Source organism: Temnothorax curvispinosus, unplaced genomic scaffold, assembly GCF_003070985.1.
Source record: "Temnothorax curvispinosus isolate PA1 unplaced genomic scaffold, ASM307098v1 QBEX01006756.1, whole genome shotgun sequence".
NCBI classification, from domain to species: domain Eukaryota; kingdom Metazoa; phylum Arthropoda; class Insecta; order Hymenoptera; family Formicidae; genus Temnothorax; species Temnothorax curvispinosus.
In genome coordinates this window covers 77,661-99,779 of record NW_020216536.1, presented here as the reverse complement: position 1 = coordinate 99,779, position 22,119 = coordinate 77,661, and the positions used below count along the sequence as shown (strand labels likewise).

Here is a 22,119-nt window from a genome sequence, read left to right as displayed (position 1 = left end):
AATAAATGTTATATTTCATTGTGTATTGTTTAAGCAAGAATTCCGTTAGCGCTCGGGATTGACAAATTTCGCAGCTTGCAAAGAAAGCTAAAAAAAAAAAAAAAAAAACTACGGATTGATATGTGACACTTTGCACGGCATGGTCATGTATAAAATTGGTACCAATAACTGGTAATATAAAGATACTTTTCTTAAAGAAACACAACAACATATAACTTACAAATAAGGATGTGACAACAGTAGATTGTTTCGTTTTTTTTTATATATAATAAAGGTCGGCTTAACATAATCAACAATATCAGTGTACTCTTAAGGTATCTGATATATTATATTAAATATGTATCTCTTATACGTACGCAGCTACGTTTTTCCAATATCCAAAGTGACTGTTACACTTATCGATTCGGTACGCGTTTTTTTATTGCAAACAGCATATGTACTGTTTTATCGGTTTGAGTATTTAGGTAGATTATTAGCACAAATATAAAAAGAAAAACAAAAATTATTAGTATTTAACAACACTAAATAAAAGTAATATCGAAAATAATATACCATGTGGTATGCCATTTGAAACATCAATATCACTGGGCGATCGAGAACTGGGTTCCATAAACGTCACACGCGCAAATGAAAGCTGTAGTATGCCAATATAAATCTCGGATAAGCTACGCGATTACCTATTACAGCTTGTTAACTTATATACATTCGTATATATATTTATATATATATTTATGCATATATTATGGTAATGCTTATCACAACAGTGTACTATTTTTTTCCCCTAAGAGAATCGATATATTTAACTCGATTAAAAACATGAAGACAAGTTTTATGAACAGCCAACATGTGTCTAATGCCTATTCTTAAAATCAGGTATACATATATTTCATATATGTATGTATAAAACATTAGAGTCGAATAAAGTTCGTTCGCGCATAAAATAAATAAATAAATGTTTTTTTCAATATAAGCTACAGATCAAACCTCGATATAACTCTTTCGCAATTACCATTTACCGTTTGTTCTTTCTTTTGCGACATACGTACAGCTTCATTCAAACAACAATTACACTTGATCTTTTCCAATGTAGCAAACAGATCTCATAAATATCATAATGTAAAACGAAAAAAAATCTTGCTCGTAAATATTATTTTTATCATGGTTAGTAAATTCCTAAAACCGTAATTCAATAGATCTTACCACGTTATGCATACAAATATATTTACTATGCTTCAGTCAATAAACCAAATATCGAAATATTAAATACACTTGAATCGCACACCCACAATGACAATGAACACAAACAAGAATCCTGAAGCCTTTATCAGATTACTGAATAACGAAACACCAATAATTTAAAATGATATGCATCAGGTAATTTATTTCGATCAAAAATCGTTATACAATCAATCAGGTGGAAGTAATTATTCCGCAGTCGATCACTTACTAAATAGGCACTCCAATTCTCGTGACAGTCAACTAGTCAAGAGAAGGATATCGTGAGTGAAATCCTGAGTTCTTTTTACTGCAAATCTCCCTCAGAACTGCGGAGTGTGTGTCACGAATAATAAACAGACTCATTACTTCTAATAAAATTTACAGGACGAATCTTTATGAGATCTGTATGCTAGAAAGGAAAAGACGCGAATATCGTGAAACTTTTCAGCAAAGGTATCGACTTCACCTGAACTCGTATATCTGTATACTGTGCTCTGGGACATGTCTCAGATTCAAGGATTGATACCTGAAACAACGTTCATATTGTCGTTTTAATTATTCCATATCGTATCGTATATGTTCGTGATACGCAAATTTTTTTTTTTAAATACAACCGGTGCATTCAGAAATCAAATATCACCAGTTAGGTCTCTAGTGTTATAATTAATGTCTCTAACTTATAGTTAGCGTTTTTTACCATTCAGAACTACGATGATAATAAAAGCCTTCTATCGTGGCGGCGGATTTCTGGAAGCAAATATAGTAAAATCCTGCAAAGGAGGCACCGTTGATATCTTTGATTGTATGATCGGGTACCAGGAAGTGCTCCTTCCACCTCATAAATACAAAGTCCGTTCCCTTCAGTGCCTCGTAATCGAACGTGTCGGAATTGAACGTTTTGGCGTATTGGCAGAACGACGCAAATTTACTCTACAATAAGAACGAAGGAGAAGATACAGACAAAATACCGATGATGACGATGTGGATGACGATAGTTCGAGCGATTAAAGCATCGATACGAACCCAATGTTTCTTATCAACATCCTCGTCGGCGTCCCACTTGCGAGTCAAAAAGGGATACTTCTTGGAGATGATCTCGCCGTCGAAGAACGTCGTCAGCGTCGGAAACTCCTCCGTGAGACCCTTGATCTTCAAGTATCCACACAGGTAACTGTTTTCCTCGTCCACGTGCTGCAACGGGACAAACGCAAGGTAAGGAATCCTATCCAGGAACCGATCTCCCGCGTTCCGGTGTACCGTCAACAACCCAGTGCCAGCTTACATCAACTTAGGTCGCACGCGGAGAACCGTCCGCTGCAAAGAGGAAGGGAGAGAGAAACGAACGAGGGAGGAAACCGTGCATCCTCTCGCCGTCGACGAGGACGTCCTCCCCTTGTCCGCCGCGTACGTCCCGGCGGGACGCGCGGCGTTCGCCAACTTGTGGCGCAATTTCCGAAAAGTGACGACACAACGGCGGGGAGAGGGAGAAGGCCGCGACGAGGGAGAGGGCACCCGACGACCCGGACTAACCTGCAAAACCACCTCCACGTCGTAGCTGTTGCCTTTGGACTTCTGCGAGCCCTGGAAGCGCGAACCGTTGTACAGCAGGGACTTGGTGACACCCGGCTGTTTCGAGTTGGCGGGCGGCGGCGGCACCACGTCGACCTTCACCGGCATCTTCGCGCGGCGTTGCCCCGAGCCTGCGTGCAGCGCGACGTTCAATCGTTGTCCACAACGGCGGGGACGATGACGAGGGGGGCGAGGGCGACGACGACGATGACGGCGGCGGCGGCGACGGCGACGGTGACGACGCGCGACGCGGCGCCCCGCATATCACGATAGGGTTGACGGTGTCGCAATGACTGCCGGTAATCCGCGGGGGTACGGACGTTTTTATGTACCGAGCCTCGAACCCAGACCGCCGAGAGCGGTCCCAGAGCCCAGAGCGCGCTCCGACGACGGTTCCCCCCTCCAGCGGGGGGATTCTCTCGGGGGTTTTCTAGGGTACCGCGACTGCGAAGGGCCCGGGGCCGCGGCGTTCACCCCTCGCCCTTTCTTTCTCCTTCGCGCGGGACGATAACGAGAGGAACTCGAGCGAGAGGGTCGAGCGTCCGAAGGTGCCCGCTCCGAGGCGACGAGCGCCGGAAACTTCACGCCGGAAGCCGGAAGCTCCGCTCGGCAACATGGCGACGGTTCGAATCCGAATGAACGTGTACGAATAAGCAATAATTAAATAATAAAATCTGAATAAGCTTCGTTATTTTGTACTTTATTGTCAAATTATTTTATCGTATCCATTTAATTGTATTTTGTATTTTATATTGTCAATTTATTTTATTATATTTAACGGTATTTTGTATTTTGTTATTAATTTATCTTATTGTATTTTATTATTGTTAAATAAAGCGATAGGATGATTAATTAATATTTTAATTAGCAATTGCCAAACTAATATTAATAACGGTTAACAAAATAAGAACAAAATCAGTAATAATTTATTTTATTTCTCGCGTGCTTCAAAATTGTACGATTATTCTAAAATTATCAGGCGAAACGTAAATCGGACGTTGTTTTATTTGTTTTGCAACCGTTAATAATCCCCCTGGTTCTCGCGGACAACTTCGCGGGGCGGATTTAAGACGCTGCACTGACTAGTCGTCCCCCCGGGCCCCCGCGGTGGCCCCAACGCGACCCAACCTGACCCGGGCCTCCTTTTAATGTCAATTGATGCCAATGCAAGTATGGCGGACTTCAGCGACACGAACTCGCACGAGATGACAGAGAATCATGTCGGCAAGCGGTGCAATAATCAGTGGGTGCGACTGAACGTGGGCGGGACGTATTTCCTGACGGCGAAGACCACCCTGGCGAGGGACCCGAACTCGTTTCTGTATCGGCTGTGCCAGGAGGACTCGGACCTTATTTCGGACAGGGTTAGTTGACACCGTTTCCTACCGGGAATTTCAAACGGGACGCCCGACCGCGTGCGCCCGTCGCGTCTCGTCGTCCAGGTCGAGGACGACGACGACGAGTCCCCCTCTCCCCTGCCCCGTGGCTGGGACCCCTCGCGCCGCCCCCACCGTGCGCGGTGAATGACCTCCCTCCGTTTTGTTTTGCTTTCCGAAGGACGAGACGGGAGCGTACCTGATAGACCGCGACCCCACGTACTTCAGTCCGGTCCTCAATTACCTGCGCCACGGCAAGCTGGTCATCAACAAGGATCTGACGGAGGAGGGTGTGCTGGAGGAGGCGGAGTTTTATAATATCACCGAGCTCATACGGCTAGTCAAAGAAAGGATTATCCTGAGGGACACCCGGCCACAGAGGGACTCCAAGAAGCATGTCTACAGGGTTCTCCAGTGTCACGAGGACGAGCTGACGCAGATGGTGTCCACCATGTCGGACGGCTGGAGATTTGAACAGGTATTTGTGAGGATTTACGTATCCGTTTATTTTATATCTCATTAACGTTATTTGTGTGGTTCCTTCTTGTGTTGGCGACTCGTGGCGTTTCCTCTCTCTAAATATATACATTCTTTTCCTTCTGTTTTTATAGCTAATCAACATAGGTTCTCAATATAACTACGGTAATGACGATCACGCGGAATTTTTATGTGTGGTAAGCCGAGAATACGGACCTAGTCAGCTCAGCAGTAAAGAAGAGGAATCTACGGATCGCGTCAAGGTACCGCTATCCTATTCGACTGTTTCCCATCCTTATTTGAGTAGCCAAAGTAGCCACGGCTAATGCGATCATTTTTATGTTTTTGTCCGTATCCAAAGTTGATACATAATAGACACAGGTTTATTAGCCAAGATTCAATCACGTTTTTACCAAGTACCTTCACCACTTTTAAATAAAACCATGTATTCTAAGTAATCTGTGTGTTAGTATTATTGTTTTCCATGTTGGATCGCATGAGATATTTGTTGAGGCAACAAACGTCTAGCTGCTTCTTCAGCTGGAAACGCGGGCACGGTCCTGTTTGGAAAAAAAAAAAAGATTTAGGTTTACGATTACAAATTTTCAAAAGAATTCCTGAAATCTGCTCTTGCAATCCAACATTGAGTTTTCTTAATTTCTAACACTATTGTGAAATCAAATAACACACTTTTTTATCAGTTCTAATGAGATGAAATTAAAAACGAAAGAGCAGTATTATTTTTTGGTATTAACAATTCGCCTATACTGACGGTTGGATTTGGGTTGGGTAGAAAACCAAAGAATGAGCTTTATCACTATATACGTGATAAATATGATTTATACATACACATTTATTACGAGATTGAATTTTATCTCACGTCTTATCACTTTACGCTTAATTCAGCAATACATTCCTCTATACATTTTTTCTGCAATATTCTTGACGGTTGCTTAGAATTATTTTGCTTAATTTGTTTTTCCCCGAGGGAACAAAAATACGAAAAGGAAAAGAATCTTGTTGTAGACGTGAAATGTTCAGCAACAGATCTTATCAGGTGGCTAAATTTTTTCTTCAAGTCAAACTTGTGGATAAAAATCTGTCGGTCAGATTTTTATTTTGTCATATATACATATATATACGTATGCATTTTTTAAATATATATTTCTATACGTATAGGCTTTAAATATACACATTTACTTATTATATTTTAAAATAAAAAGAAAAAGTTAAAAAAAAAAAAGAAAACCACCTAATAATCTGTAAAGCTCAGAGGCCTGTTCGCATGAGCATGTTCTGCCTCTGATATTTGTTGTATGTACCATATTATTATTATTATTATTGTACCGCATGCCGTTCGTTGAATAAAGAATTTTTTCTTTCATTGGTTTGTGGTTATATATACTTTATGCCCAGTGACCTGCATGAATCATTATTGCATGCCAAATTATTCATCATACATTACGACATAAAAGTGAAGTTGTCCACAGTGTATATTTTACCACCAGTAGCTTATGTACGATTTATTTATACGAATATAGAAAATATAGTCTTTAAATTTATATGTGTACTAATACCGTATGGGTTTGCTTTTGGGGAGCAGAGTAGCTATAATTAGATTTGCGTAATTGGTATTTCTTATTTTATTGGCAACAATGTAACAGAGGCGGAACAACTTTTTTTTTCCTAATAATAAAGTACAACTTTAATTGCCGTTATAGAACCTGTTATTAATTAGTGTTAAGTATTATAATTATAAGCAAAGTGAGACTAATATGTTTTTATTAAGCTTAGATTATTGGATTACATTCTAGGTTTTGCAGCAGAAGGGTTCACGCATGTAATGTCTAGATCCGTCCTTGTTTTCCCTTGCCTCCCTTAGTTTGATCAGCTGCGCTGCTACAAGATGAAGACTGTTTTCGTTTTTACATTTAAAGTATTATATTAAATTGTAAAAAAAACCCGTACTCTCTTTTTTCCATTATATTCTCTCTCCGCCTCTATTCCTAGATAATGTTAATCTACAGGGACATTACAGTGCAAAGGATAAAGAAAATTTTATAGATATGTATTTATTACATAGCGAGATTGTACATGAAGCTTTAAAGACCGAAAGTAACACGTTATTATTAATTTATTCCTCCTTTATTAACAGTGCCCAAAAAGGTGAAAAGAATAATGTCGATCTCACGAATGGAATAGTTTAATAATTTCATACAGTTTATACAGATAATCGCTATACAGACACAAAGTAAAAAAAAACCTTCCTTTTTCTATAAGCACATTTGTCTGCTTTAAAAGCAGGTATGTTATATATATAAATATAAATATATATATATATAGATAACAATAGTTATATTTATTAATAAATGACGTTGTTCCATAATGGCTGCAGTTATATTTTAGCTTTATCGAATACTTTTAATGAATGAATGGCATTTGTGGAGGCAATCGGTTTCATACAAATTTTTAATGATAAACGGTAGTTTTTATCTCCGGTAGTGATACGTAGTAGAGATTGCCATTTTGTACTAAATTGTACAAAAGTTCTTTTTCCTATCCGTATCCTTATCGTAAGATGTCTAAATTACTTACCTTCGCACTGCCGCTATAAAACATAAAATGATATTTGTATACCTAACGTGATAATTTTGAAAACCCAGGAGACGCGCGTACTAAATAACTAATGAATATGTAAAGCTGAATTTATACATATATTGTTAATACGGGAAAGGAATTTTTTTCTAAACGAAGCAATTGTATTACTACTTATTAAGGATACAGATCTGAGATACATAAGAGAAGTAAGGGTTTAAATTCTCGAAAAATTTGCAAGAGACATTTTAGAGAACGAGACAAGCGTGCACAATTTAAAAGCGTATCGTCGCATATCTCACGCGCAATGTGAAAGTTTAAGAAAAGACGCGGAATAATACGATTACATTATCGCGAATCAGTGAGATATGTATTATTGGGGGGGAAAAAAAAATTGAATTACACTTTCTTTTCGCGAATTATCTGCAATTGCAATATGATCCCCTACATCCGTGGTGATAAGTGTTACTTGCAACAGATGTAGGTTTTCAATTGTCGGCCTATTAAAAGGGGAGAAAAAAAGAGAGAAGAGTGTCCTAGACAATATATGTAAAATGTTAAATGGAAGCATATGTAATATTGGCTTGTTATAGACGCCATTAGGACTATTGTACACATGCGTAATTATTAATCTCACGATATTTACACGATATTTTTCTTTGTCAAGAGAACACGGTTCAACAATACAAATAATCAATTGCGTTTTGCGCCATTAGTGTTTGCTATTTCGACACAGCCAAGAGAGACACTCGTCATCGAAAGGAATCTATACATATACATTATAAATTATAACTTGTAACTATATCGAGTATATCGGATATTTACGCAAGCAGTAAGGAATATGCGAACATGATGTACAATTTCGGCTGGCAACAATTCATTTTTGGTACTGCGAAATTTGAGAAAACTTTAGGACCAATATTGTTAATCCCACGTGCTATGTACAGTGTTGTTGTAGGCTAATATAAGACATTATTTTCTAGCTCAAGCCCTCATGTATACTATTCATTAATTTAGTCGGCGTTAACGTTCATTACTGTCATATTACACACGCGGAGATACACGTCCTCCTCTTTACTCGTGTAAAATTTGTACTTTCATAGGTAGGGATTTTTAACGATAGATAAACTTATTCGGTGTTTGGCGTTAAGAGACGAGGTAGCGTTTATATTTATTGAAGACTAAAGTTACAAATGTTAGAGAAGATATATCGAGGTAGGCGACGTAAAGAAGGTTGTCGTGTATGGAAGTATTTACACCATTTGCACGTACGGCTATTACTTTACATGAATTTCATTTTTCATCGAGTTTCATCAATTCGGAAATTTGCCGCTGTAAGATATACGTCAAGTAATTACGACAGAAGTGCGCTTCTAAATGATTTTGCATTGCTTTTACCGCATCTCGACTGGCGTCTCGGGCTTCTGAAACAAGCTGCGCTGACTTGTTTGCAGAAACCAAGGATGTATATTAAACTGCGAGAAGAGATATATATGTATTCCCCGAGTGCTGAAGATATTTTAGTGGTATAGATCCCGCATGTGTGTACATACAAACATCTCCGTCGCGTCATTGTATGTACACGGATGTGCAACGCGAAAACGTAATCAAAATTTATTTAACGGTTTAACGTGTAAGTACTCTGGTACAATAAAGGTATAGAATTTTAGAAACTTTCTATGCAATAACTCTTTATCTCTAGTAGTGCAATTCGCGGTAAGTGACGAACGGGAACGTAGATATTTAACGCTGTTGATTTTTTTTTCGCCAGTCTGCAGTCGCGCAGTCGTAGTCTCTTATGTCCCGACGAATTATGAATTTGAGGCGAATTTGAACTTTTATGCGTTGAATAATAGCGATTCACACATGCGGCAACTACTGACATTACATTACCGATAGGGGTGAGCTTACATTAAGTAGTCCTTATGATCATAGTGTGTGATTTGTAAAGTGAGATAAAATGCAAATTGTTTGTATTAACTGTAACTTATATGAAATAAAAGATTTATTATATACATTAAAGAGCAGCTCATCTATTTATATATTATTGTATTAATTATATTTATAACTCTCTCTATATATATATTCACTTAGAATTGTATATAAATACACGTATTATATAAAAATGGAAACACGCACGCATGTCGACATCTAGAATTAATAAAAAATATATTTATACATATACGGGGCAGCTTACAAATTCTTACAAACAATAAATAAGTATCATAAGGTAAATTCGTAATCTTTCTCGAGTACGACAGACTTCTTGAGAACAGATCGATGATCGTGATTCCTGACCGTTCAAGGCATGTTCGCTATCGTTTTTAAGGGTTGATCGAGATACTGGGCCAATGCCTGCGCCTTCTCGCGCAGCAATCCGAATCCCACGCTCTCCTTCGCGTACAGACACAAGAGCAAATTGGCTACCTCTGTGATAACGACCTTTCCTTCCTGGAAATAAGAGTATAACAAATTCTTGGCTCGTGTGAGACAATTGGAGAAATTTTGCTTAATCTGTTACTACCATGCAATCCATGAGAACGAACTGCAGCTCGTCTTCCTTAAAGGCGTTTCGTCCATTCTTCTCGTAAGCTGTCCAAATGTTGCTCGTGATTGCGGCCGTCACCCTGGCGTCCTTATCCCCGTAACCACTGTACGCTAACAATCCACCGTCTCTGTTGAGCAATCTGAAATATGTATGTGAAGGTGTAAGGAGATATGATCAATATAACGACATAAAACAATTGTAGCGTAATGAAATATGAGATCTTAGAATCTTCCAATAACTCATATCTCTAACAATTCACACAGTGCTACAGTTTATATTATTAATCTTCTAATTCTCAACACACTGCGCGGACACCATGGGCCTTTTAAGGCACAGTCAACTTTTCATTTATAATTCCTACAGGAATGGGAAAAAAATTGCAACAGTTCTGGGGCCTATGTAAGTACAGAAATCACTTTTTGAAATCTAAAGATAATACATGAATTTTTCTAGATTTTTTTTAAATAAAAAAACACTTTCAAGAACCCTTTGAACATAAAAGTCCCAGGGTGTCCAGGTGTGAATGCTCCAAAAACAGTGTCCACGCAGTAGTGTTAACAATAACTCGTATCTCCAGCAATTCACAGTGCTATCGTTTATATTATTAATCTTCAGATTCTTAAATATATCACGCACGAAGGTGACTAAAAAAGAAAGATAAGTATATAGATTTCCACTTTGTGCAAAGTTACTCCTGTACAAACGATGGGAACGTGTATTAGGGTAAAACCCGAAATACTGCAGGTGAATTTATATTGAAAAGAAATCGCTCGGCTTGTAGGTGACACCTCGCCGCGAGATTCTTTACTCACAGGGTATTCTCCACGCCCCCGGTGTTCGCCTGACTGAGAACCTGCGTGAGCGCCTTCGGCTTCAGCATAATTTCCCTCTTTTAACGGATTCCACTTAATTATTATACACACATATGCACGCGCAAATGTATATTATTGCGACGTGTGCGTGGGAGTTTGTTCAAGTTTATATTTCGACTTCCTGCGCTCCGCGATCAGCTGTTATCGCCGAATCAACAAACTGATGGCGAACGAGAGGGAGGGGGCGGCCGAACGAACCGCGCGGCGAAAGAGGAGGAGGGAGAATACAGTCATACAATTGACATTTCTCGAGATGCGCGATCTTCGTCTTCCTCGTGACGCGTGTCACGGAGCGATCAATATGGAGCGCGACCAATCGTGACGCTCGATCCGCGAAACGCGGTGCCACGTGAATTTCCAAGCTCGTGAGAATGCCAGAAAGTCTCGTGGATCGATTTATTAATAGCGCGATATATTTTTAGATAAAGAAAGTCACGGGTCCCCGTCCGCGTCGTCGACGAGGGCGGAAATTTCGAGAAACGTCCCCTCGTGGCGCTCCGCGTCTCCGATTGCGCAATCTGACTCATGAATCGCGACAGATTGCGCAGCGTCTACTCTAGTTAAGTCCGCCGTGGCCGAGCGATCAGGTGCAATCAGCAGAGTCAGCTGCAGAGCGAAGTTTCGCCAAGTCTTCCTTGTATTTTCGTAACGTGGTGAAGAAAGCGAAAGAGAAGTACTAAGAAAAATGCCGCGACGTGGACGAGCCGCCGCCCCTCCGCCGAGAACGTGAGTAAATTAATTCTCGACGAAGTCACGTTGTGACGAGAATTGTCGTCAATACTCTCCCCGTTACATCATGGTTGCGAAGTTCACCATCTTCGGCGTAGAACCTCAAACGTCGCCCTTTCCCTCCTCGAAAACGTGATGTTGAACGAATCCCCTAAAAAAGACCTCGTTTCCAGGGTCAGAAGGGCTTCTGCCCCCGCGCCTGCCCCAGCCCCGTCTCGATTGCCAGCCCAGGCCCAGGCCCCACCGGCGTCACCCATGGTCGCCCAGCCGCAGCAGCCGTCCCTCATGGGCCAGATGGCCGCCACCGCTGGCGGTGTTGCTATAGGATCCGCCGTGGGACACACCATCGGTCATGCCATGACTGGACTCTTCAGCGGAGGCGGCGAGACCGCTGTTGCTGCTCCCGCAGAGGCGCCGCAGACATTTGCCCAGAGTGCTCCTGCGGCACCGGCCACCGGCACCTGTTCCTGGGAGATGAAGCAGTTCTTGGAATGCGCTCAGAACCAGTCCGACCTGAGCCTCTGCGAAGGCTTCAACGAGGCGCTCCGTCAATGCAAGATGGCCAACAGTCAGTAGAGCTTGCTCCCTTTGTTGTTGTCGCTTATCTTATCTTTGTATATCCTAGTCATGGATCGTGTAAAAGGACTGTCTTCTAATTGTCTCGTGTATTTCCTGCTTTCAGATATTATGTAAATTGAGATGGGGCAGATCTAGAAATCTCTAGGCAAAACTATGAAGTACGTGCTGTATGATCCTATAGACCGTTTAACGAAATTTTGGTTTATTTTTACTGTTGTTACACACTGATATTGTGAGGTAAAATAGTCCCAAATAGATCCACACATGTTTTAGAAGAATAAATTTGTTTGTTTAAATCCTGTAGTTGGCAGCTGCCCTTGATCTTTTCCCGAATTTCCGTATGTATGTTACGACATAGTGTGGATTTCAATAAATTAAAACATGCACGCAATTGCAATTTATCTTCGTGTTAACGAAACAATTATTACTAATCACATCGATTTCCGGAGAATTCGCAAACATTAAATTTCCTTAAAGATTAAATAAGATGACAGATTGAGACGAGTAAGAGATAGGCGGTGCCTCACATTTCTTTCACTTTATATTACAATACATTAAACAAATAATTTATTACAGAAGATGAAAATAGCTTTTACATGATGATACATTGGGATGGGGATTCAGCAAATAAAAACTTTGATATTTTGACCAGAACCAAGTAAGCGCGCCTCTACACGACAGTATTTGCACTTTATCATATATGTTTTCTCTAATACTTAGCTATTGTGTATCTCGAAAATTAGTGTGTGATTTATGAATATATATATATATATATATAATATATATTATATTTATAATATATATATAATATATTTATAATATATATAATAAAATATTTATATATATATAATATATATTATATATTTATGAATATAATATATAATAGGTATATATTCATCCTATGTAACGCGGTTATCTATAATACGGCTTTCTCTTTCTTTATTCGACGAGGAGAGGCAGTTAAAACACGCACAAGTAGCACGAATATGGTAGACTATCTTTTCTCCGTGTTCAATACGCGCATCATCACGTAGCCGGCGATCGTGGCGATCGCGATTCCTATCCCTGCTTTCCACCAGACCAGGGAGTCCCCTTGCATTAGGCCGAATTGATTTATGTGCCTGAAATGTCGATTTCACAAGATTCGCTGTTATTCTCGCTGCGTGAGAAACTCCAAATATTCTAGCGTGATAAAACCTCAATGTCGTACTCTCGAAAACGGCTTGATTATATACAGCGAGCGATACAGAGACACAAATACCGAAATCAAATTTCGGTCAAACTGACAATGAGGTCTTATCATACGAGTGACATTAAATCGGAAGGGAAATCTTTCCTGTTAGGGTGTCTACGCATAGAAAAGCGGTGACTGAATCGACAGAAAAATCGTGAGAGATTCGTTGCGTGTCGCATGCTCATGCTTGAACGAAAGTAACGAAACCAAAAAAAAAAAAAGCGGTGTTTACGCTATTAAGCTTAATGACATTGACTTAATGACACTGTGGGCTTCGCGTGGGAGGAAACGCAAGCAGTAATGTGAAATAAAACCTTGTGAAAGAACTCCACCACGGAGGAGGTAAGGAATCGACAAGCAACATGTGGATTGTGCGCCTCATATGGCTGAAAAGAGCCAATTACACTGTAACGTACGTTTTTTTTCCGTGCGATGACATATTTTAATATGAGCAAATCGCCCGGCACATTTAACACGAGAAGAATGGAGTTAAACCCCGTGAGCACATGCATCGAGAGGAATGTAAAATGTACGATGACGATGATTGAATGCAGTTTTCACGATTTGTTCAAGCTTCTAGATTTTTACAGTGTGAAATTGAAATTCGGACCAACCTGTCTCGGTAAAATAATACCCACGCTCCTTGAAAGCGGCTAAACACGAAATATCTTATCGTTAATACCGAATTATCTCCTTTTCCTTTCTTTTTTTTTTTTTAATATTACGCTATCTTTCCTTAAATTAAATTATAGGAAAAGAACGAGGAAAAGGTGCGGCGTGAAACGTAAAAAATCTATTGTCTGAAAGTAACTTTACGATGGAAAATATCGTACGAAGGAAGAAATAAGCGAAAAAGCTTTAAGAGCCTCGACGCGTAATCTATACTTTCAGCTACAAAGGAAAATTATCATCTACTGCCTGTAAATCGAGGAAGCCCGAGATCCCCGTCCGGCGGTTTCCGTTTAATACCGTTCTTTAAACTGTGATAACTGAACTTACGGGAAGGCTGCCATCGTAGCTAGCTTGACGAAGATCTCACGCCGGATCGTACGTGAGATGCTGTACGGCTGCGGAGGCATCAGTTTGTACTTGCTGCAGAAGGCGGCCGGTTGCAACAGATAGCTCTGCTTCACCTCGGAAAGGTCACTTTTATTCGCTACTATCAGAACAGGAATCTTACTGTCGGCGAAGTATTTCTGCAAAGACATACGTATCGTTCGTCGTTGTGAATACATTAAGAATACGTTATGATGCGCGCGAAGAAAAGATACGGTGGTGCGCTTACGATGTAGATACGCGCTATATACTCAAACGACTTCGGATTACTGGCGTCGTAGACGAGAGCAGCCGCGTCGCATTGTATTTCCGCCGGCGTTAAAGCGTCCTGAACGTTCAGCACGTTTATATCCTTCAACATTATCGTCTTCTCCTGCCCGTACACGTGCAACGTGTTCACAGTGACGTGGGCGTTCGACGGTACCACTTTGTCGTTCAGTTTCTGCAATTTCGTACAAGTAGATATAACCGCGGACAGTTTGACTGAGATAATCCCGAAGAACAATTGCAATCAGCGAGTTTACCTCGAGTTTGGGGTCGATCAGAGTTCTACACAACGTAGTCTTCCCGCTACTCTTCGGTCCTATGACGTGACAAGTGTAAACATTCCTGCTGGACTGCTTCTTCGCCAGATCCACCTTCTTCTCGCGAGTAACGACAATGGAGCTCGTCTGACACTCGTTGTGGTACATGTTGTATCCCAGATACGCCATGTATTCCAAGGTTTTGCGCACGTTCGTCAATGTGAGCAGTGCCCACTGACACATGTATCCTTGAAACGTAATCCATCCCTGTGGAAATATTCCACGCCACATATTATGCCAGATTAAGTTACTTTTAAATATATATTGCTTATACATGATATTTTTCTGTTTCTCAATACAGGTTTCACATAGGTTTCTTGTCGTTCAATATTCTATATCAATTTATTCTATAGTTCAAAGTTCTAAAAATAACAATTGCAAGCGTTAACCTTCTCATTCGTGGGTACAGTGTACTTGTATTCGTCGCCCCACGGCGGGAAGAGACATCGCGAGAACAACGATTCCATTTCCAAGGGCGAGAGAGCTCCGTCGCGATCGCGATCGTGCTGCATAAACAGTAACGTTAGGAATTCCTGTCCCTTGTGCGATAATTCCGTGCTACAGCCAAGCGGGACCTTTAATCTAAAAGCCGGAGTGAGTCATAATCAGTGGCATATTGAAAGAACTCTAAGTAGCCCCGTGACCTTTATACGTACGAAGGATGGACATATTCTTTTGACATTTGCAGCTCGTTGTCGTATCCGAATTTCCTTAGCACAGCCCAAGTTGTCTCGTTTCTCCCGCGTTGTATGAATAAACATTGTAAGTACATAAAACCTGCAAGTGTAATTGCAATTAATAAAAGTTCGCGTTCTTGTATTTCTCCCCGGGTTTGATACCGGAATAACTGGAAATGCCCACCTTTCATCGTGACACACCCGTTACATATGCCGTCGCAAATGTTCTTTGACAGCACAGCTTTCACATCCTCCAGCACTTGCGGTTGTAACGGAGTGTTGAAGCACCACTGCTGAAACGCGTTCAGCTCCATATCGTTTAAAAGTCCGTCGTTATCTACATCGCATATCTGCATTGGGGAAAAAAAAAAACAATATAGTTTATATCGTAATATTGATTCTCGTTGTATATCTTACATAGTTAGTACATACTCACTTTAAAAATTCGCTGTAGGGCAGTTTTGCACTCCTCTGTGAGCTGGAACAAAAATGAACGAATTAAAAAAAAAAACCTGGGACATCAAATTAAAGGGAAACACGGCAGATATCCTCACCTCCTGGGTGTCATAATTGTACAAAGGTGTAGTCGGATGCAGAACTGCCTTTTGTGCATAATAAAACGTTTCCGAGACATTCTGAAGTGTTTTCGCCGAGCACTGAAAAAAGATACGTTTTTTTAACATAACAGTCCTCCCATTTTTCTTGTCTATCGAGCAAACGTCATCTCACCTCTATGCAGCTTTCAATCTCCGTGAATTCTTTCATGATGGGATATACAGCCTGCAAATTGCGAAATGCGAGTCATTAATACAGCGTAAAACGAGGACGCTACTTAAACCACCTTAAGAGAACTGCAAACCTCTATGGTGGAATAATCCACGAGATCAATCTTGTTGCCCACGAGCACAACCGGACACCGATTGTCGGGTGAGCATCTTCTGATTAACGGCAGCCAGTAGCTGGCAGCTCTATCCAAAGTATCCTCGTCGTCCACGGAGTAAACGACGCATATCACGTGCGCCTTCTGGATCTCCTCTGCCAGTTGATCCTCCGTTTGTTCTACAGCTGTAAACACACGACGCCAAGTTATCATTTCTTTCCAATGTGAGATAGTCAGGAAGAGATATAACAAATTCTCTGACAACTTATTCAACCGTGTCAGGTGTCTTAATTATCTTTGAGGACCGAATAAGCTTGGCGAAAAGATAGAGAGGCACACGGGGATGCTGTCACAAGTCACAAATACCTGAGTAATCGACTATGTGTGTCGGCACTTGCTCCGGCGTGACGTCCGCCGGTATCGTGATCTCCTCGGCCTTACTCGGCACCTCTTCCGCGTACTCCTCGCTCACCAAGGACAGTATCAGGGAGGTCTTGCCGACGCCGCGCTCGCCGATCAACAGTATCCTGACGTTGCGCCGAGGCGCGACCGGGCGCTGCACCATGCTGACACCTCCCCCGCGATACCGTCGCTCGCTGTCGACTTCAACGATACGTCGCTCAATCCCTCGCGGACGGCATCCTCGCGCCGCACCTCCCGGGAGATATAACCTGCAAACGCTGCCGCCCGCGTAAACGCACCAACAACGCGCGGCACTGTTTCACGATGACATTTTTTTTATTTAACGACGGAGACGACGGTCAACGATGCGCACCACACTCTCTGCTCCTCTCTCTCGCTCTTTCTCTGCCTGTGGAATTTTGCGGCGCGTGTATCGTGCCGTAAAAAGGAATCGTCCCGCACTTTGCGACTTAACGCTCCATCGAGAAAGACCGGGCTCCGATCGTCGCCGCTGGAGACCAAGTAAACCCCGGCGGACTAAAGTAGTAGCGCTCCGAGGGTGGCCTTTTCAAGGTTACCTATGCCACCGCAATGAATGGTGCCCGCGTATACACACGAGCGTGCCGTGCGCGTAGTAGTACGTGAGCGCGGTGTGTGTGTGTGTGTGTGTAAAAAATCCGTTCGTTTGCGCTTCGTTTCTCTCTAACATACGGCGGGTAAGGAAGGTATTTCCATACGTCACATTTTGCGGAATTCGAAACGTTCGAGAGATCGTCGGCAGAAATAAAGCATTTCCCGGAGAAGGGAAATGCTTTTCGTCTTCCTAAGAATTTCGACAAGTCAATCGGAGATGAGGGAAACTTTTGGAAATTGCAATTTCGAAGCCAGTTACGGGACGCCCGAACGAGCTCGTCGCTTTATTTCATTGATTATGTAACGTTGATTAAGGAATTAAAGTAAAGGTGATTACTTTTTGACAATCCTTTCGGGCGATTTTGACTAAACTCTGATTAATTTGATCGGTGATTAACCTAATGTCAATTATTATTTCTAAAGATGCAGATAGGAAAGGAGATCGAAGAGATATGGAAATGAATGAAAGAAATCAATATATGCGCGAAAGCCAGCCAGCCTTTTAAGAACAGCCAGTACCCTGGTAACCATTCCTTTGCAATTCTGCTGTAAAACTGCACGAAAAGTCGTGCACTAACTTTCGGGCAGATAATGCGTTTTCTATTTCCAACTTTGACTATTTTTCTGTTGGCAGAAACTTGCTCTCGTCGTAGTGCAACAGAATTGTGGAAGATATGTGTATGCATTTACATATAGCAGAATAGTGCAAGAAATGTGGCAGATGCTTGCACAAATCGCAGTGCAACATAATCGCGCCAGATTTGTAGCAGCGCCTACTGCTACCCATAGAACACAAAATATTTTTAAAATATTTTTTAGATAGATTAAAATAATTTACAAAAATATTTTTTATATTTATAGCACCGCAGTGGTGTTGGGTAAGCCTTGCGTTGTATTGCTAGTGAAGATTGTCGCAAATGTCATGATTTTGCTTTGCACTTCGCCGGAGGCCTGCTTATATTAGATCCCAACTGAAATTTACTTGCGAGTTAGTTTTACTATTATGCGCCGCCTAGCGGCATTGTTGCAAACTAGCACATACAGCAGAATTCAACAAGAATTACGGCAGATGCTTGCGTAAGAAGTAGAGCAGCAGAAATACAAATGATTTTGGTAGAAATAAACAAAACAAGGCAAATGAGAGCTCGTTCGCGACGATGGACGGGCGACAGTAATAAAATATTACAAATTCAACAAATTGAATAAAATATATATAATAAAGTAAACGTTTCGGTCTTTGGTTTGGACCCTAGCTCCTCAGTACATATAGCTGGTCGAGTGAAATGCAGTGGTCACAAGTAGTCAAAAATGCAGTTATTCCGCTCTCCGATTATGAGAGTGTGGATCTCGTATCCTCAACGTGACTATTACCTTAATTCCATAAAAAGAAATAAATTAAACAAATATATATAGTCATACCTTAAAAAGTGATCACAAGAGTTACCTGACAGTCAAATTTATAAGATATACGACACCATCTCTTGTAATACAATAAGTATTACGCGGCATTTTTTACTACTTGTGACCACTGCATTTCACTCGACCAGCTATATGTACTGAGGAGGGTCCAAATCAAGAACCGAAACGTTTACTTTATTATATATATTTTATTCAATTTGTAATATTTTATTACTGTCGCCCGTCCATCGTCGCGAACAAGCTCTCATTTGCCTTGTTTTGTTTATTTATCGTTATTGAGAGCGTTATCGTTATTTTGGTAGAATATACCGTACATCTGATTTATCAATCAAACATTTTTCGAAATTCGTAACGCCAAAATGGACCGTACGTATAACCTACATCTCACAGCACGAAGCTATAACAGTTTCATAATCTCCACTTAACTTACAGTAATTATTTCTATAAATATTTATATAACATAAATTAAAAACAACTTTAATAATATTGATGATAATTATTTACACTTTATTTTAAAATATTTTTTATAATCTTTTAGATACTTTTATTTTCCGGACATTATAATATTTACAAAATATTCAACGTATATATTTTCAAAATATTTAATCTTTTTTATAAATATTTTATAAATATTTTATAAATATTTTGTGTTGTCTGGGAGTTTAGCGCGCTCGTCTGTTCTCTTTCTGACGGGCAGATGCTTACACGCTTTTTTCGCATTTCTGTCACTCGAATCTATACGGCAAAAACAACAATTTAAGCGACATTATACACTTGTGAAATTTTGCTGCAAATATGTTTCAAGAGTTTAACACACTCGACTGCTCTTTTTCTCACGGGCAGATGATTGCACGTTCTTTTCACGTTTCTGCCGGTCGGATCTGTACGGCAAAAACAACAATTTAAGTGACATACACTTGTGAAATTTTGCTGCAAATATGTTTCAAGCGTCTAGCACACTCGACTGCTCTTTTTCTTACGGGTAGATGCTTGCACGTTCTTTTCACGTTTCTGCCGGTTGGATCTGTACTCAAAAGATACTTCCATATTGTTTTCACATTTCTGCTACATGTTTACTTTTAACAAATAGTATAAAATTTCACAGTAGCTTCTTACAGCAGACTACTGCAATAGTACAGTAAGTACTCGTTCAATCACAGATATTATGCACTTTTGTCGCAATTTTGGACTGTTTTCTTGCGCACTTTTTCGGGACGCATCTGAACTAGCAAACTGGTTACCAGGGTATACTTATACAAGTTTATTGCAATGATTGGGAAAGTGCTGAAAAAGATAATAAGAAACAAAATAGAACAAAGATAAGAAGAGTATAGTTGATCTGGATAGAAAAACTGGAGTTTATTCCAGTTGGAGACACACGGCGATTATATAAATTCAGGCGTATATCCCGATCACTTTAAAAAGAATCTACCAACTACCAACGCGAATTATCAAGTATAAAAACCATACATACGTATGGGAAAAAGAGGATTAGAACGTCGAACTACATAAATATTAATTATGTAAAAAATTTAAGCAATTCTGCCTGCTGCACGGTCTTTGCTATTTATGTTTATCTAATTCATCTGTTACAACGTGAATCTTGGAGGATCTCAGAAAGAGAATAACTTGCTCGACATAAACCGTATACTTTATAATTCCTTAATTTCCGACGGAACGCGAGTCTTCGGGGCTCACGCTTCCGCGACAAATCTGTTTCTAAATTTTATTTACGTATACAACAGGCGCCGTGTAAACCTACGCACGTGGACACTATTTGCGTTTCCCGTCTACGTTATCGATCGTTCGTACATACGAGATCCGAGATCCGACGAGGACGACGACTCGAGGTGTCAACCGGCTTTCCGCTGAGTTTCCGACAGGCGAACGACTGGCAATTGGCAAATGTACGTGACGCGATCCTCTGCTCTCGTGACCGTGTTGATGCTGCTTTGCATAGCGAGGAGTATCCGCGCCCAGGTTTATCAGAACATGTCGAGTTTCGCCGGGATGCATTCCGTGGCGTACGTCACGGTGCCGGACGACGCGGTTGCGAAGAGATTAGCACGGTAAAGAGTTAACTGGCTGGATAAAAACGCGCTCATTAAGACGAATTATCGTTAACGCTTTCTCTCTCCTGTTCCATCAAGTGGTCTGGTCGAGAACAAGCTCGCCGCCTGCGTCAACATCATCCCGCAACTTACCTCCATGTAAGTTTCTATCGCTGTGTTCAGATATTTATCTTATATCAATCTATGAAGTACTTTTTGACTGAAGAACGAGTTTTTTTTTTCACAGATACGAATGGGAAGGGAAGATACAGGAGGAACCTGAACTTCTGCTGGTAGGAAAACGATCTGTCGAGCTTAATTATACACGTTGAATTACATGCATAGAAATGGAATTGTTATTGACCGTCTGTCTATATGCGTAAATTACAGATGATAAAAACCAGGACGGAAAGAGTAGATGCTCTAACGAAATATGTCAAGTGAGTTAAACAAGGCTGGATTATATCTGTTTTGGAATTATGTCGACTTTTTGTAACTCTCTCTTGATCTTCTTTTGCAGAGAGAATCATCCGTACACGGTTTGCGAAGTGATTTCCCTGCCTGTAAGTTAACTTGCGTATCTTAATTCTGATGGAAGAGCTCTACGTGACATTTTTAAAACAACCTGGGAAAGATAAGACATAATTATACCATATACTAGTATATACTGACACTAAAACTTTTTAAACCTTTACGTTTCAGATACAAAACGGAAACGACGATTACCTAAAGTGGATCAGCGAGGTGGTGCCACCGCTTGATAAAAGCGCTTAAAATAATTAAGATACATGAGTAAGATTCTCTCAACGATTCGTCGGAAAAATCATTTTACTTCGCTTATATCCTTATGAAGCTATCTTACGTTAGAATAAAAAAGCTATGATTACTTGTAAGTATACAATTAGACACAATCTCTGTAAAGTGTGAGGTTTGCATTGAAAGTTCAAATTCTTCACTTAATTATTGAAACACACTAAGGCATGCCAAGTGATATCGATCAATCAGTCTTACAGTGTTATTCGCACGTATATTTATATTCTTAAACTCACATTTGTTTATGCAATAAAACGTAAAGGTTTAATTTTCAACACAGTATTTTTAAAGTAAAACACATCGAACCTTTCTACATGATAATAAATAAGAGTCTTACAATAATGATATATAAATACCTTTTTACTTTTATATAAAACGTTTGCTAATTTATTTGCTATTCTGCTCAC

General features: G+C 40.4%; 6 protein-coding genes across 8 annotated transcripts; 3 read left to right on the top strand and 3 right to left on the bottom strand.

Annotated features, from left to right (window-relative positions):
- Positions 1–262: 262 nt before the first annotated feature.
- On the bottom strand, positions 263–3,361 carry LOC112456368 (glucose-induced degradation protein 4 homolog). The gene is made up of 4 exons (XM_025018861.1): positions 2,749–3,361; positions 2,242–2,409; positions 1,916–2,148; positions 263–1,744 (listed from the first exon to the last, which is right to left on the bottom strand). The coding sequence occupies exons 1-4, from the start codon at positions 2,893–2,895 to the stop codon at positions 1,681–1,683; spliced, it is 612 nt and encodes a 203-aa protein (XP_024874629.1). The 5' UTR covers positions 2,896–3,361; the 3' UTR covers positions 263–1,680.
- Positions 3,362–3,920: 559 nt separating this feature from the next.
- On the top strand, positions 3,921–9,257 carry LOC112456356 (BTB/POZ domain-containing protein KCTD5). 2 transcript variants are annotated; one of them, XM_025018834.1, is made up of 4 exons: positions 3,932–4,151; positions 4,345–4,641; positions 4,775–4,903; positions 6,455–9,257. In XM_025018834.1, exons 1-4 carry the CDS (start codon positions 3,936–3,938, stop codon positions 6,482–6,484), a joined length of 672 nt encoding a protein of 223 aa, XP_024874602.1. In that variant the 5' UTR covers positions 3,932–3,935; the 3' UTR covers positions 6,485–9,257. The 2 variants fall into 2 exon arrangements, with proteins under 2 accessions (XP_024874601.1, XP_024874602.1); XM_025018833.1 differs by lacking the exon at positions 6,455–9,257 and having other exon boundaries at positions 3,921–4,151; positions 4,775–5,212.
- Positions 9,258–9,385: 128 nt separating this feature from the next.
- On the bottom strand, positions 9,386–10,917 carry LOC112456353 (ragulator complex protein LAMTOR2). The gene is made up of 3 exons (XM_025018830.1): positions 10,596–10,917; positions 9,760–9,922; positions 9,386–9,686 (listed from the first exon to the last, which is right to left on the bottom strand). Exons 1-3 carry the CDS (start codon positions 10,661–10,663, stop codon positions 9,537–9,539), a joined length of 381 nt encoding a protein of 126 aa, XP_024874598.1. The 5' UTR covers positions 10,664–10,917; the 3' UTR covers positions 9,386–9,536.
- A 300-nt stretch (positions 10,918–11,217) lies between these two features.
- LOC112456351 (coiled-coil-helix-coiled-coil-helix domain-containing protein 2) lies at positions 11,218–12,259 on the top strand. Its single transcript, XM_025018827.1, has 3 exons — positions 11,218–11,381; positions 11,558–11,952; positions 12,067–12,259. The coding sequence occupies exons 1-3, from the start codon at positions 11,341–11,343 to the stop codon at positions 12,075–12,077; spliced, it is 447 nt and encodes a 148-aa protein (XP_024874595.1). The 5' UTR covers positions 11,218–11,340; the 3' UTR covers positions 12,078–12,259.
- Positions 12,260–12,458: 199 nt separating this feature from the next.
- On the bottom strand, positions 12,459–17,394 carry LOC112456350 (mitochondrial Rho GTPase). Of its 2 annotated transcripts, XM_025018825.1 has the most exons (13): positions 16,761–17,394; positions 16,374–16,579; positions 16,244–16,294; positions 16,069–16,170; positions 15,951–15,992; positions 15,699–15,864; positions 15,494–15,614; positions 15,227–15,419; positions 14,778–15,044; positions 14,483–14,695; positions 14,197–14,393; positions 13,812–13,850; positions 12,459–13,084 (listed from the first exon to the last, which is right to left on the bottom strand). In XM_025018825.1, the coding sequence occupies exons 1-13, from the start codon at positions 16,957–16,959 to the stop codon at positions 12,958–12,960; spliced, it is 1,923 nt and encodes a 640-aa protein (XP_024874593.1). In that variant the 5' UTR covers positions 16,960–17,394; the 3' UTR covers positions 12,459–12,957. The 2 variants fall into 2 exon arrangements, with proteins under 2 accessions (XP_024874593.1, XP_024874594.1); XM_025018826.1 differs by lacking the exon at positions 13,812–13,850.
- A 2,714-nt stretch (positions 17,395–20,108) lies between these two features.
- On the top strand, positions 20,109–21,987 carry LOC112456352 (protein CutA homolog). The gene is made up of 6 exons (XM_025018828.1): positions 20,109–20,917; positions 20,999–21,058; positions 21,147–21,192; positions 21,290–21,339; positions 21,420–21,462; positions 21,602–21,987. The coding sequence occupies exons 1-6, from the start codon at positions 20,754–20,756 to the stop codon at positions 21,671–21,673; spliced, it is 435 nt and encodes a 144-aa protein (XP_024874596.1). The 5' UTR covers positions 20,109–20,753; the 3' UTR covers positions 21,674–21,987.
- The last annotated feature ends 132 nt before the right edge of the window (positions 21,988–22,119 follow it).

Excerpts from the sequence above, each read along its gene's own strand:
- LOC112456368 (XM_025018861.1), bottom strand. The coding sequence starts at position 2,895 with ATGCCGGTGAAGGTCGACGTGGTGCCGCCGCCGCCCGCCAACTCGAAA. Across the intron at positions 2,410-2,748 it reads ACGTGGAGGTGGTTTTGCAG|CACGTGGACGAGGAAAACAG; the intron begins GTTAGTCCGGGT and ends GTCCCGTTGCAG. Across the intron at positions 1,745-1,915 it reads TATCATCGTAGTTCTGAATG|GTATCAATCCTTGAATCTGA; the intron begins GTAAAAAACGCT and ends ACGTTGTTTCAG.
- LOC112456356 (XM_025018833.1), top strand. The coding sequence starts at position 3,936 with ATGTCAATTGATGCCAATGCAAGTATGGCGGACTTCAGCGACACGAAC. Across the intron at positions 4,152-4,344 it reads CGGACCTTATTTCGGACAGG|GACGAGACGGGAGCGTACCT; the intron begins GTTAGTTGACAC and ends TGCTTTCCGAAG. Across the intron at positions 4,642-4,774 it reads ACGGCTGGAGATTTGAACAG|CTAATCAACATAGGTTCTCA; the intron begins GTATTTGTGAGG and ends CTGTTTTTATAG.
- LOC112456353 (XM_025018830.1), bottom strand. The coding sequence starts at position 10,663 with ATGCTGAAGCCGAAGGCGCTCACGCAGGTTCTCAGTCAGGCGAACACC. Across the intron at positions 9,923-10,595 it reads GGGGGCGTGGAGAATACCCT|ATTGCTCAACAGAGACGGTG; the intron begins GTGAGTAAAGAA and ends TACATATTTCAG. Across the intron at positions 9,687-9,759 it reads TCGTTCTCATGGATTGCATG|GAAGGAAAGGTCGTTATCAC; the intron begins GTAGTAACAGAT and ends TCTTATTTCCAG.
- LOC112456351 (XM_025018827.1), top strand. The coding sequence starts at position 11,341 with ATGCCGCGACGTGGACGAGCCGCCGCCCCTCCGCCGAGAAC. Across the intron at positions 11,382-11,557 it reads GCCGCCCCTCCGCCGAGAAC|GGTCAGAAGGGCTTCTGCCC; the intron begins GTGAGTAAATTA and ends CCTCGTTTCCAG.
- LOC112456350 (XM_025018825.1), bottom strand. The coding sequence starts at position 16,959 with ATGGTGCAGCGCCCGGTCGCGCCTCGGCGCAACGTCAGGATACTGTTG. Across the intron at positions 15,993-16,068 it reads ACAATTATGACACCCAGGAG|CTCACAGAGGAGTGCAAAAC; the intron begins GTGAGGATATCT and ends TTTTTGTTCCAG. Across the intron at positions 14,696-14,777 it reads TGATCGACCCCAAACTCGAG|AAACTGAACGACAAAGTGGT; the intron begins GTAAACTCGCTG and ends ACGAAATTGCAG.
- LOC112456352 (XM_025018828.1), top strand. The coding sequence starts at position 20,754 with ATGTACGTGACGCGATCCTCTGCTCTCGTGACCGTGTTGATGCTGCTT. Across the intron at positions 20,918-20,998 it reads GTTGCGAAGAGATTAGCACG|TGGTCTGGTCGAGAACAAGC; the intron begins GTAAAGAGTTAA and ends TGTTCCATCAAG. Across the intron at positions 21,463-21,601 it reads GCGAAGTGATTTCCCTGCCT|ATACAAAACGGAAACGACGA; the intron begins GTAAGTTAACTT and ends TTTACGTTTCAG.